The 14605-nt window shown below is 33.8% G+C and overlaps 1 protein-coding gene across 1 annotated transcript in view; it reads right to left on the bottom strand.

The window, feature by feature from the left end:
* The window catches only part of LOC145304592 (uncharacterized), a 53447-nt gene that overhangs the window by 6727 nt on the left and 32115 nt on the right, over positions 1 to 14605 (bottom strand). Inside the window, exons 10-15 of the mRNA XM_080146512.1 lie at positions 5797 to 5865; positions 5429 to 5500; positions 3229 to 3270; positions 2813 to 2898; positions 2424 to 2509; positions 385 to 451 (exon numbers count right to left, since the gene is read on the bottom strand). Coding sequence (XP_080002638.1) covers positions 385 to 451; positions 2424 to 2509; positions 2813 to 2898; positions 3229 to 3270; positions 5429 to 5500; positions 5797 to 5865 — 422 coding nt within the window. The remainder of the gene's footprint in view (positions 1 to 384; positions 452 to 2423; positions 2510 to 2812; positions 2899 to 3228; positions 3271 to 5428; positions 5501 to 5796; positions 5866 to 14605) is intronic.

Below are 14605 nucleotides of genomic sequence, written 5' to 3' on the forward strand. Positions count from 1 at the left end.
TCGCTATTGTCCTATGTCTCTCTTGACAAAAGTCGTGCAACCAAAGGGATGGTTGTCTGTCAGGAGTAAAATTCTGGGTGTTAAACAATTGTAATAGATTTCCACAAACCTACTAATCATTGAAAGCAGTGGCGTGCACATCGATTCATCAGGTGGGGGGAAACCTTTATGAGTTCAAAAGTTTAAGGTAGGCCTTCCAAATTTCAATTTGAAAAGGGTGTTGACACCCCTCTAAACCCCCATATTGCACCCCTTTTAATTGAAAGGTATTGAAAACTTAAAAGGCACCATCTTTAATAATATATGAGCTAATTTTAGGCTATCCTAATAGAAAATTAGAACTGTGAGACAAATTCTGAGGTAAAACTAAATCAAAGTTTCTACCTTGGAAAGACCTTCTCCGTTCTCTGACAAGTTTTGATGTGATTCTTCCTTCTTTCAGCAGCTGTCCCTAAAAAATAAATAGGATGTTTCCACTATCAGTATTTAGAATTGTCAATCTATCTCAGGGACAAATTGGGGGCTAATTCACATAGGTACCCAAGGTTTTAAACCACGATACATTATTCGTTGGCTCACAAACTTTTATTGAATTTTGATTGGTTGGTTCCAAACAAAAAGTGTCTTAACTTTTTACCTAATAATTTTAAATTACAAAATGTATAATATTGTTTATCGCCATGTGGGATGCAGGGGCGTCCAAGCTTTTTTTTTGGGGGGGGGTAATTCGTGTTTGGGGGGGGTAAAATGGCGCGCGAAGCGCGCCGAAATTTTTTTTTATCCCCCCCAAAATTTTTACCCCGGGGGTAAAATTTGATTGGGGGGGGTAATTACCCCCCCTAAAGTCTGTTGGGGGGGGTAAATACTCCCCCCAAATCTGTTGGGGGGGGGGTAATTACCCCCCCAAACTAATTTACCCCGGGGGTAAAATTTTTGGGGGGGGTAATTTAATTATGTAAAAAAAGCACCTACCTAATCTATTAAGTTAATAAGTACTATCCTATAACATAAAGTAGTAAGTAAGGTTTATTTGACTATAGCTTCAGATTTCATTACTTTTAATACTGAGTTCTCCTTTTTAGGAAAGCTTCACATAGATCCCATGATGGTTACACAATATTATAGGTCAATCCTTTGAGTGGTTTTAGGCTATTTTTCTCCTCCCTTTTTACCCTTTAGAAAACACGAGTTCTTAGATGCTAAGGGCGCCACTACTATTCAAATATATAGTAGTATCTCATTCTTTAGAACATAAAAATACAATAATTAACTCACTAACCAATGAACCAATATGATTATACTTTAAAGTGAAGCGTCTTATAGGTCCTGGTAAGTTTTATAACTAGTTTTGAGACACCCTGACATCCTCCCAAAAGAAATCGCCTATAGAAATTCTTTTTCATTATTTAATGAAATATTTAATTTAGTTAGGTATCTATTTTATGGAATCTTCAGTGCTTTACAATTACATCATAGATCCCCGGGATGGTTTTAGCCCTTATAAAGGCCCAAGCAAATAAAACATGATCAAACTATCAAATTTTTTGTTATCATGGTTAAGAACTGTTTTAACTGGTTGGACTATATTGGGGTTGTCACACTATGACTTTTTTTAGGGGGGGGGGGCGGGGATTACTCCCTCCCCCCCCCAAAAAAAATTTTCAGTAAAATTTTTTTTTAAGAACATTCAATTTGGGGGGGTAAATACCCCCCCCAAAAATTTTTTTTTTAAAGAACATTTATTTTGGGGGGGGTAATTACCCCCCCCCCCAAAATCGTTGGTAGGTAATTTTTTTTTGGGGGGGGTATTGTTCACAAAATTTTGGGGGTGCCAAATGGCCCATTACCCCCCCCCCCTTGGACGCCTATGGTGGGATGTACATCAATTTATCGCCATTGCCTTATTCCTTAAGTGCTCTGATCTATCTCCTTATCCATTAATATATTTTGATATCTCCCTTTACTGATTAATCTATAAACTAACAATATTAAAGAAATATCTCTTTAAAGATTAATCTATCTATCTATTTTACCTATCTACATCCCTCTCTATCCATCTATATATCCATCGATCCATCTATCTATCTATCTATATGTTCAATCCATTTATCTATCTATCTATTTATCTATTCACCTATATGTCTGTCTGTCTAAGTGTTCATTACTCTATCCATCTATATATCTATATATCAATACATAGGAAGCTTATTCAAGAGACACCTCTTATTATATCATATCTGTCAATCTATATATCTATCGATCTAAACCTGGAAAGATAATTCAAGGGGACAGCTTTTTATTTGTCCTATCCATTTATCTATCTATCAATCAATTTATCTATCTATCTATCAATCAATTTATCTATCTATCCATCAATTAATTTATCTACCTATCTATCTATTCAACTATCCATCTATCTAAACCTGGGAAGCTAATTCTAGCGGACAGCTCTCCATTTGTCCTATCCACATCATTGTATTGGTATGGTTCACTGCGCGCAATATTCCATCTTAAATAAACAAAATATGTTAATTTGAACAAGACAGATTATAGAGGTGCATTGGCCAAGGGAATTTTTACATTCGGTTCTCATTTTGCAGTTTACATTTTCCTATAGAAATGAAATTAGAAACAATAGGTTGTAAATTCACAATTCATTCTTTCCTTATGTGTAGAACCTGCTTTCCATCTCATAGAATAATGAGTTCATAATGAGTTCAAAGTAGATTTAAGATAAGATACGCTAAATGTCCATAGAAATCGCCACAAAATAATCATACGCCTATCTTGAATATTAGCTGAGAAAACAAACCTAGAGCCTGCGTGAAATCTTTAGCTGCTCCGTTCAGTCCCAAGTCGCGCGACGTTTTCGCCAGAGAACTCAAAAACATGTGGTATCTAAAAGAAGTTTTATTTTTAAAGCGATTCAATCAATATAGACAAAAGAATTGCCTAAACATTTTTAAATCAATGGCAATTTTTTTTTGTAGATAGTGTAATCAAAAAATAAAGGGAGCTTTCTAAAAAGCTAAAATTCTTGATGTATATCTAAATTGTTTGAGTGTCCTTTATAACTTGATTTACTAGAATTCAACAATATTTAACCCCCCCCCCCTTCCTCCCCCATCTCCAAACATTATTTTTAACTCAGTCCAAAAAAAAAATCTTTTCATGGAACACCTTTATGATAAAGTAGCTGCGCTACTTATACTATTTTGTAATATTTACCTTGTTATCCTTTGTATAGGTTTGATCAACTCAGCATCAATTCTAAAAATACAAGAAAAAATCAAAAAAACACCGCATACGGTTATGACCCAAAAATTTGAAATTAATTAAATAGCGTTATGTATAGTTTGTCATGTATCATTCATAATAAAACTTGTAGCCCATCGCTCGTCGTCGTGTAGATTGTAGATGGTTCGACCCTACACAAACTGTGTCATAACTAAAGACGTAGCTGCTATGTTAGATAAATAAAATAGTAGGGGGAATGCCTTCGCATAAAAAGGTGGTGCAATTGAAAGGTTATAGGGGCGTCGTAGCTCAGTGGTAACGCACTGAGTTACGGTGATGAGAGTTCGAGTTCTAGTCCCCATGTGGCAACTCGAATTTCTCAGTTGAATACATTCACGCAACTTCCCCTGGTTGTGTAAGAAGGGGATTATTGAGAAAGTTTGTATACTTAATAGTCACGTACATAATATCAGTACTACCCTTATCCCAAGCTCCTCTGCGGAGAGCGTCATTCATTACGGTGACTTAATTTGGGACATTTGCCATACTTGGCGAGGGTGAGGTAATAATGAGAAGCTCTCATGAGATAGCGGGTCAAGTCATAATGTGCTTGAACGTGGAGCTTGATAGCCCTAGTGGCTATACAAAAGTGTCTCAGCCTACTCCATGACTACTTAGGTCCAAACCCTAAGAGACTATGGCTAATCAATCAATCAATCAATTAAAGGTTATGCCTTGGGACATATTCTAAAAATACAGCTTTACATTTATTAACCATCCCCAAAGGTGAATCACATCGTTTGCTTTATATCTGTTTATTCTTAATCTTAGTAAACGTAAGAGGTAATTATTTTTTTTGTTATTTATTTATTTTATTATTTTATTGAATGTAATCTTTCTTGTATTCTCTGAATAAAAATAAACATGACCCTAATGGCATCAAATTAATTGTTAAATTTGTAGGATTTTTTTTTGTAATTGAAAAATAGAAGTATAAAGAATCAAGTAGTCGGCAGTCACACCCACAGTTAGATACGTAGCTGATAAATCTGCAGTTGAATTCGAGAAAGGAGTAGTTGCACGAAGTGCATTTAACTTGAGTTAAGAGAACTGCATATTTTTTGGTCCTACCCCAAACGTAGGAGTCCCAAACGTCGGAGTGGACAAACGCAGGAGTCCCAAACGTCGGAGTGGACATTGCTTAAGTAAAACCTAGGAGTGTCCGCTATTTTAATAATATGACAATTTGAATTTTTTTATACCCCTGTCTACAAAATAATGACCATGGCCGCAGCGCTCGGCCCCCTGGCCTCTAACCTAACCTAACTAAGAAAAATAAAGGGACCGAGAAGGGGGGGGGGGGGGATAGGTTGTATAAAAAAATTCAAAATTGAAACAAAATTTAAAAATTGAAGAAAGAAAAAAATTTGGGACTCCTGTGTTTGTCCACCATAGACGTCCAAGGGGGGGTGGGGGGTAATGGGGCGATTTTTTTCATTTTACCCCCCCCCCCCCCCATTTAAAATTAACCCCAACCATTTAGGAGGGGGTATTTACCCCCCCCAAACAATTTTGGGGGGGTAAATACCCCCCCCAAAATAGAAAATCTCTAACAAAAAAAAATTTTGCGCGCTTCGCGCGCATTTTTAATACTAAATTTTTGATAAAATTTAAATTACCCCCCCAAAAATTTTACCCCGGGGGTAAATTTTGGGGGGGGGGTAACAAATTTTACCCCTGCCAACAGATTTCAGGGGGGGTAATTACCCCCCCCCCCCCCAAGCAAATTTTACCCCCGGGGTAAAAATTTTGGGGGGGGTAAAAAAATTTGCGGCGAGCTTCGCGCGCCATTTTACCCCCCCCAAAAACTGAATTACCCCCCCCTTAAAAAAATTTTACCCTCCCCAAAATAAAAAGCTTGGACGCCCCTGTTGTCCACTCTGACGTTTGTCCCAAAAATCCTGCGTTTGTCAACTCCTGCGTTTGTCCCACTCCGACGTTTGGGACTCCTGCGTTTGTCCACTCCGATTTTTTTCCACTCCTACGTTTGGCGTGGAACCTATTTTTTAAGTTCAATAGTTAAAAACTACATAGGAAATATATTTGAAAGATTTTAAATTTTCTACCAGAGCTTGAACTTTAAATCATTTTAGTGTTGATTTAAAGATCAAGCTCAGGTATCTTAATTTACCTAAGGGGAAGATGATTTTTGAGTTGGAAATGCGCAAAATACTGGATATACTGATCAACCAATACAGAGGATCTAAACAAATAATTCAAAATTAAATAGAAAATTAAGAAGAAAACATAAAATTACAGGCAAATCATGCCGTTGTAACTAAAAAGTAGATTAAAACCGCTGAAACTGCTAAGAATTACATCCTTATACTTTTACACTTAAGCCATAAAACTTATAACTTTATAGAAAAAGACCCAGTTTAAAACAGTGAAGATAAGGTACACCTTCGTGTGACTGGCAAATATTATGGAGACCTCTCCTAAGGACCACAAAAAGCAATAAAATTTTTTTTTGGTGAATAAATTTAAGCTTTAATGTACCTGGTTTTGTTGACACAGTAGCGACCATACATGGTTGATAATTTTGACTCTTCGTGTTGAAATAATTTCCTAAAAATAATATAATATTTAATCACGAAACCTCGACTACAGAAAATTTAAAATCATGGAATATGAAGTAAGCTGCATTTAGTGGCAAGTGCTAGTTTTAAGCTATTTTTGTCCAGCTTTTAAATAGATCTTATGGTTAGGATGGGGAGATAGATATAGATAGATTTCCAAATACTTTGTACTTTGTTAAAAGAGGTTGGATGTAAGTCTGTTTACACTAAAATTTATCAATAAAAGGAACGAATTCTCCATTTATAGGAAGCCTTATATTGTAAAATAGAGTAACTCAACAGCTATAAGAGAAATTGTCCCTAGAAAAATATCATCTTCAAATTAATATATTAAACTAAAATATATGAATGTATTATTTTTTCTAATGAATATAATCTTAAATTACTTAAATTTTTCTTAAATAAAATAAAATAAAAGTTCAACATGACGACATACAATTAGAGTAAGAATGAGAGAGAGAGAGAAAGAGAAAGAAAGAAAGATAGAGAGACAGAAAGAGAGACAGAGAAAGAGAGACAGAGAGATAGATAGAGATGTAATATACTGAAAAGAATTCTCCGTTACAGAAATACAGGCATAGTTACTCAAAGAGTAGCTTCGCTATTAAATATATATATATTTTGCAGACTTTTAAGTTTATGATTTATGTTCCTAAACTAAATCATCAGCAGTTTTATAGAAAATATTACTATAGAAAAATTATTGTGCAATCACTTTCGCATATTTCCATATTAGAAAATATATACGTGGCAAATAAATTAGGAATTTTCAATGGTTAAAGTAAAAAGTTCCTTATATAAAAGCAACAATGAATGTCTCTGTCTGTATCATAAGATCTCGCTAATTGCTGATCAGATATCATTCTCCTTTACAATGAAGCTTCTTATAGTTCCAGAGAAAGTTTATAACTCTACTCTACTAAGAGAAATCGCCTATAGAAAAAAAAAATTCCCTCCCCCTCAAAAAAAAAAGTAAAACACTCAATGCTTTTAATAAAATTTTGTTATCTTATCATAAATCCGCTTTACATAGCTACATTATTTTCTTAAACATTTTTCTCCTTTTTACATTATTTAACTGATTAATATTTTAGTTTTTTGCAACAAAAAGATGGTACCATCCTAAATGCAAGCATCACCAATGAAGCTTGTCGTTTGTCCAACATAAAGGGATGGACGGCAAAAACACAACTGGCCAAAGCGAATAAAGACTTAAAATTAAGGTATACACATTTAGCAAGACAAGTCAATTTTATTTGTTTATTTTCAAACCTTCAATGTTGGGTTTTGACAAATTTCAATAAGTCAACATTTTTTAGCAAGGCTAATCCAGTACCAATAATCTATGCCAGTACTTTTATCCCTATCCATTTATAACTTTGAAAGAACGTATGTCTCTCTGTCATACCGTCCAGCAGTAAAGATTTCAATATCTTCGTTTGAATATTTGATGTCTGTCCAACTCTCTGCCCATCTGTCAGTAAATCTATCAAATTAAGTCTGATAAATTGATTTTACTACCTAAAATTTGTTGTATTATCTACGCTACTTATGATGATAATTATCCATTAAAATCCAGTTGGTAAACTGTAAGACACTCGAGATTAAGTGAATATTTTTCCAAATAACTACTTTACTAAACTCTTCCTAAATTTCAACTATCACACGATGTAACCAATTTTTAATAAGGTATTTTACAACCTAAAAGAGATAATATATGAAGAATTATTCTTTATCCTAATGACCAATAACAGTTAAAGTAACGTATGCTTGTTTGTTTGTGTTGAAGGATCTCGCTAACCGCCTAACCGAAATGGTTCATTAGCCTTTACAGGGAAGCTTCTCATATGTTATGGGAAGGTTTATAACTATTTGGGAGGGTACCACCGCCATCCCGAGCCTACAATAAGGAAAGGAATATGGGTTAATCATCCAGAAAGCAAATATTTATAAAATTCCGTTTTTAATAAATCTTGGTGGAATATATATTTTGCTAATTTGAAGACTTTTATTTTTATAATGTATTGAGGTAACACTTTCGATTAATGCTTCCTTGTAAATCTCATTTCACTTTCGTTGTTGCAAATTATTCTAGAGTTAATGGACTAGAGCTTCTATAACCCCACTTTCCTAGCGAAAAAACAACGCAGGTAAAACAAAAAGACAATAAAATGGTGCCCTCTGCTGCTATGTCAAACACGTGAGTATGACAATTATGACAATACATCTCTTAAGCTGACTTCTATGCAGAGTTAAAAGGTTTTCAAACAAAGATTACGCAATCAAAGGATATGTTGTCTTTTGGGTATACTTAGCTGCTCAGATTTATCCTTATAATAAAGTAACAGGATGTGTGTTTGTATGTTTGTACCGATGGATCTCGCTAACCGCTGAACCGATCGGGTTCTTCTTATCAGGGTAGCTTCTCATAGGTCCCGGGAAGGTTTATAACTATTTTCTTGGGGGGTGGGACACCCCCAACACCCCCAAAAATTAAAAATACCCCCTCTAAAAAAAAATTTCTTTTTAAAACTAGAATTAAAATAATGCGGTCGACTCCCCCCCTCCCATAAAAAATAACCCCCCCCCCCAAAGAAATTAAAAAAAAAAAATCTAAATTAAAAAAAAATGGTTTGATCAAACCTCTTGGGGCAAAGCCCCTAGAGGCTAGGGGCGAATCCGCTAGTATTTAATAATATAATATAATTTGAGCTATGTTATATTTTGATCAGTTATATTAGTAAATGTCTGTCCACTGTATACATTTTTGCTACCCTGTACCCAATATAACCTGACCTAACCTGACATAAAGTAATAAAAACAAACAAACAAACAAATAACTACCCCTAGCTTATTTTCAATTAATTAAAAGTAACGGAGGTTCTCTACTCAACAAAGCATTTCAAGAGGAAACGCATATGAGTTCGAACCAACCCCCCCCCCCCCCCTTAGCAAAAACATACGCATACAATCTAACTGCATTACCTCTAATGTTAAAAAAGGAATTAACCTTTTTCATTAAAAAACAATGCAACAATGATTAACATTCATTGCGCGATAATTTCCCGTTTTTTCACACACACACACACACAAATTAGGGAAATAGGAATAGGACTTTGGAAAATTCTGACTTTGATAGCTATCACAAATTAAGGAAAAGAAAGGGTTGTAGCCTGGCCAATTATATGCAGGGATCTACAGGGATAAGACAATCACCGATGAATTGAATACATTCCCAATGATTTTTCACAAAATTACACTTTCTGTAGATTACAATTTGTGGTTTAAACGTTTGGACACTCAACTTAATTAACCAACCAATCAAAATTGATTAAAAGTCCCCAAATTTGTGTATTCATTGAATAATAAAACGTTATTATAAAACTTTGAGGACTAGTGTAATAAACATGCTTTATACCTGATTATTCTACTTTGAATGAAATAAATTGGTTAACAATAAGTATATGAATTGTTTAAGTCGAATATGGCTTTCATATAAAGTGGTTATTGATGGCATATAAGTTACATGTTATTATAAAAGATATTTTACTTCATTTGAAAATTCTTAAATTCATAATACATAAAAAAGACAGAATTTTTAAAATTGTCAAAGAAGTTTGGTATAGTCCTGTGATGATTTTAATTCATCTTAAAGTTGCTAAAAAAGCCATATTTGAGGTTTTACAATAACTTACAGAAAATAAGCTATTTTAATACAAAAGATGGATATATGAAACAATTACATCATAAGTTCAAATACAGACAACCCACCCTTTGATTGTATGGACCTTGTCTTTATGTCTTAACTTATCCTTACTTTTGGCGTCTGGCATAACAGCAATTCCAACTATTTTTAACGTCTTAAGTTCTGATACAGCCTACACAATAAACGGAAGCGTCTACTGTCACAGTATGTAGTATACTTATTCAACTAGGGGGTCCTATCACTCCCACGTTTTCTCATATCTATAAAATGTTACATAATCGCAAAAATATACAAAATTATTTATAGATGAAATTTAGTGTAGGAAGAAAGGGGCGTCGTAGCTCAGTGGTGACGCATTGAGTTACGGTGGTGAGGGTGAGAGTTCGAGTTCTAAGTAGCAATTCATTCACGCAACTTCCCTTTAGTTGTGTAAGAAGGGTGATGATTGGGTAGTTCGGATACTCAATAGTCAAGTACATAATATCAGTACAACCCTTACCCAAGCTCATCTGTGGAGAGTGTAATTCATTGCAGTGACTTAATTTGGGACACCTGCCATACTCGGCGAGGTTGAGGTAATAAAGAGTAGGTCCCTTGAGACAGCGGTTCAAGTACTTGTACTTGAGCGTGGACCTTGAGCTGGCCCTGGTGCTAGCATACAAAAATGTTTCGTCCTACTCCATGACTACTTAGGTCCAAACACTAAGAAACTATGGCTACACACACACACACACACACAGTGTAGAAAGAAAAGCTAAGTGGAAAGGGCCAGGGAGGGAGGGAACTTTTTATTATACTAGTTCCCAAAGTTTTATAATAATGTTTTCTTATTCTTTGCCTAAACAATTCTTAAGTGTGAAAACATTTCAACCACTAATTGTAATCTAAAGTAGGGGTATTTGTGTATCATCATTTAGAATGTACATTAATGTATCAGCCATTGTCATATCCTTTTAGTTTCTTGGGATGGGTCAGTTTGTGAAAAAAATGCGATTAGCTGGGAAAATGTAATATATTTTGTGGAAGTGATGGCACAACGGTTAACCCACAATGAATTAGCAAATTTATTTAAATCCTTTCCCTTTTAATTAATTAGTTGCTGATACACTTTCTAAATCTGGTGTATCTAAACACATACAACAAATTAAGATGTTTGTCAGTCTATTTGTACTTTTCATAGAGTTTATCCGATAGGGTTCTCCTTTACATACAGTCAAGCTTCTCATAGGTTTAGAAAAGGTATATAATTATTTTAGAAAGGGGTGCCTCCAATCCCCAAAGAGAAATCTAACCTTGATGTTGAAATAAATACCGCAAAATTTTGAGAAAATTCATTTAAAAAATAAAAAGAGGTTTATCCCCTACCCTTCTCTAAATTACACCTGAAGTAAAGGCCTCTAGGAGCGTATCAACTAGTACCTAGAAAAGTAAAAACTGTACCTAATTCTACTTTGCCTAACATATGACAGTAAAGTAGATTATGCAGCAGAAGGTTTGTATGTCTGTAATTCGCCAAGAAAATTATCAAAGCCTTTTTTTCCCCATAATTCCTGAAATCTCTCTAATATTTTTAAAATGACAGTAACTAAAATGCTCAAACTAACCCATCTGATATCTAAGTTTAGTTTGAATCTCAAACAAAATATTTTGTATCATTTTTTTCATTCACACTGTTAGGGGAATAGCAAAAAGATTATATTAAGGCATTTTGACTGTGGATTGTTTTTCTTTAGCTAACCTATCCATGAAAGTATGTAGCTTAACAAATTTGTTAACCATGCATGTATGTACATTGTACATGTACAAATATATACCAACTTGGCATGGTGTCCACATAATACTGCACAACTTGTGCATCAAAATCAAAATCCTTCCTTTTTATATAAGGATAAAACTAAAATTGTGTTTAAAAAGGGTGACAACATCAATGACTGTGAAGTTCCGAAATAAATAGGCAAAAGGGCAAATTTGTTGTCAAAAAAGTTAAAAATCAGCATGTTTTGAACATACGGACTCTCTGGTAACGATAATAGAGTGCTCAGCTTTCTAAATCGTACCTAACTGTTAGAAAAATCCATATCTTTAGTTTGAAATCAAAAGGACAATTCTAACAGGCATAAATAGCACAATTGACAGACTTACAGACCAGTATTATATAAGAGCTTTGCTTTTAAATGGATGGACACTGGACAGTCATTGTGAAGTAGAGAGCAGCTATGCTAAAAAATGGTTGTTTTACTGAAACACTGGAGTAATGGTCATGACCATCTAATTTGTTGCTCTACTAGTCTACGTAGGGATAAAGGAATAACACAATGGGAGACAAATTATAATCTCTAAAGGATGGGTCCTGGGAGATATATGAGATAGCTTAAGGAAGAACAGAAAGAAATTAATATGTAACTACAGCACCCAACCCCTAAGCAACCTAAATTGTTTATCGAAAGCCAAGAATTATTGATAACTATGATGATTAGACATATTTTTGTAAGCGAAGCAACTCTAAACAACAATACAATTTATTCAATTTAATTCTATCAATTTTCATTCGGTCTAGATTCGGGTGAGGATGAGACATTGGGCTATTAAATCCACTAGTCCCATAATTTCATATCCGTTGGCTTAAGAACTTTTATTGAATTCTAATTGGTTGGGATTTCAATTGGGATATTGGTGATAATCACCCCTCAAATATTTATAGAACTTTCCTGAACCTTAAGAAGTTTCACTGTAAAGAAGAAAAATCTCGCTTCTACGGTTAGCGAGATCCTTCGATAGACACACAAACACAGGCAGACAGACGCCGTAATACGTTTATATAAGAATCAGAGCTATCCGTAAAGGACGTAAGAACAGACACACCCCAAATGTATAAAAACTTGGCTGTTATAACAAGAACTAAACAACAATTGACAACAGATTTGATTTTGTTTCGTGTCACAAACTTATTGCATTTTTTTAGTGTTGACTTGTTTTCATAGCTTATCTTCTATAGACTTTGTTGGTTTGCATTATAAAAACGTAACAGGATGTCTGTATGTTTGTACCGAAGAATTTCGTTTACCGCTGAACCGATATGATTCTTATTTACAGTGTTGCTTCTCATAAGTCCTGGAAAGGTTCTAACTAAATCATTCGGACATAATAATCCGTCCAAATTAAAACTTAATCTTTATAAAATAGAGGTTTGCTTTGGTAGCCTAACATTAAAGGATAAATGTTTATCCTAATTTTAAAAAGAATATTATTAAAACAAGAAAAAATATTGGGCATCTTTACTTCCTTATAATTAATTGGAACAGCTTCGTTATCAAATTAAGTTGTCATCCTTGTTCTTTGCGTTTTGATTTATGTGATAAATCAAAAATTCAAGTACCACTAACAGGGGCAGATATTCAAAAATTTAATCTATTTGAATAATGTAATATTTGTAAATTTTGCTAGTTTTTAACCTTCCCTTAGTGTCTTTGTATATGATTTTATGTGATCTAAAGGACTTAATTTAGTGCATCTCTGGGCAAAATCATGCTAATGAATTGTATAATTATAAGGTCAAAAGCACTCTAGAAAAAGTTTTAGGGGGGGGGGGGGTCTTTTTTTCTAGAAGCCATTTCCTTGACACAACCCAATCTTTCCCGATTTTGTATAATTTTTACGGAACACGATTCCAGTGACGTCATATTTTTCTTTCCCGAAAAAGGGAAGGGGGGAAGAAAAAAAGAGATGGGAGAAAAGGGGGTTTTCCCCATCTCTTTTACAATTTATGATACAAAAACATTACAAAATTAAAATCTGTAAAAATTCAACCCTCTCCTTGTTGAGTACCATCCAGAATAAAAAATCTATCGGAAAATGTCGATCAATCGATCAATAACTAGGAAATGCATTAAAAAAGAAAGAGAGAGAGAGAGAGAGAGAGAGAGAGAGAGAGAGAACAAAAAGGAAATGAGAATGAGAGAGATAAAAAGGACAAATATGACAAATTGTGATTTTATTTTACTTTTTTTGCAATTGAAGTTTCATATACATAGAGTAATTTGGCAAACATGTTTTATAATATCTATGTGTCATCAGCTGTTTTTCATTTAAAAGTACCTCTACAATGTCATATGTCCGTCAGTACGTCCATTTGCCCATTAAAACACTTTAATTGACTTAACTTCTGATATTAAAAATTAGCGGCTAAAATTATTTATGATGATTCCTGTGACAAATGAGTATTAGTGTTACCAATACTATTTCTGTTCTAATATAAAATGTTATTAACTTCTATTTTTTTTTGTTTTCGAAGGGATGTGACAATTCTAGTTATTTTGTTCTACTATATTTTTTGCAACCTTCAAATTCGGTTCATAAAATATCAGAGAAAGGATAATGACAGATAAATTATATCTATAGCATAATCTCATATAGCTAGTTGTCAGCGAGTACGAAAAATTAATAACCCTATTATTTTAATTTACTTTCTTTAGAGCAATTGCCATCAAACTCCTAAAGCTTCTTAATCATTCGATTCTGGTTTTATTCCAGCAGAAATTAAACGGATTCAAAGCCGTGATAACTCTTTCAAAACAAACAAATTCCAAATGAAAATAATTCCAAGTCTATAGATAATGATCATAAAAACGAAAATAAAAATGATTTTTTTTCAGAAACTGAAAGACAACCTAAATAAATATTTTCTATGCTCTATTATAACCTACAGGGTGTTTTTTTATGAGTTAAAAGTATTGCTTAATTTAACCCACTTGCCATTGACAGAAATTAATAATCTATATCTTAATTTCTTCATAGACGTGGGACATTTTGTATGAGAAAAAAATATTTGGCGATTTTCAACAAATTCTGCCTTAAAAACCGGTTTTTCCAAAGTACCTATTTTTGGAAGATTTTTGGATCATGACTAATTTAAAGAGTGTGCAAAAATGGGTACATTTAAAAAAATCAAATTACGCGGCTTGTGTTAATAGTAGAAAAATGTTATGCATATCGTTAGAATCGTCATAAAATCTAGTTTTTAGGT

Source organism: Acartia tonsa, chromosome 13 (assembly GCF_053477335.1).
Source record: "Acartia tonsa isolate MP-2025a chromosome 13, ASM5347733v1, whole genome shotgun sequence".
Classification (NCBI taxonomy): Eukaryota; Metazoa; Arthropoda; class Copepoda; order Calanoida; family Acartiidae; genus Acartia; species Acartia tonsa.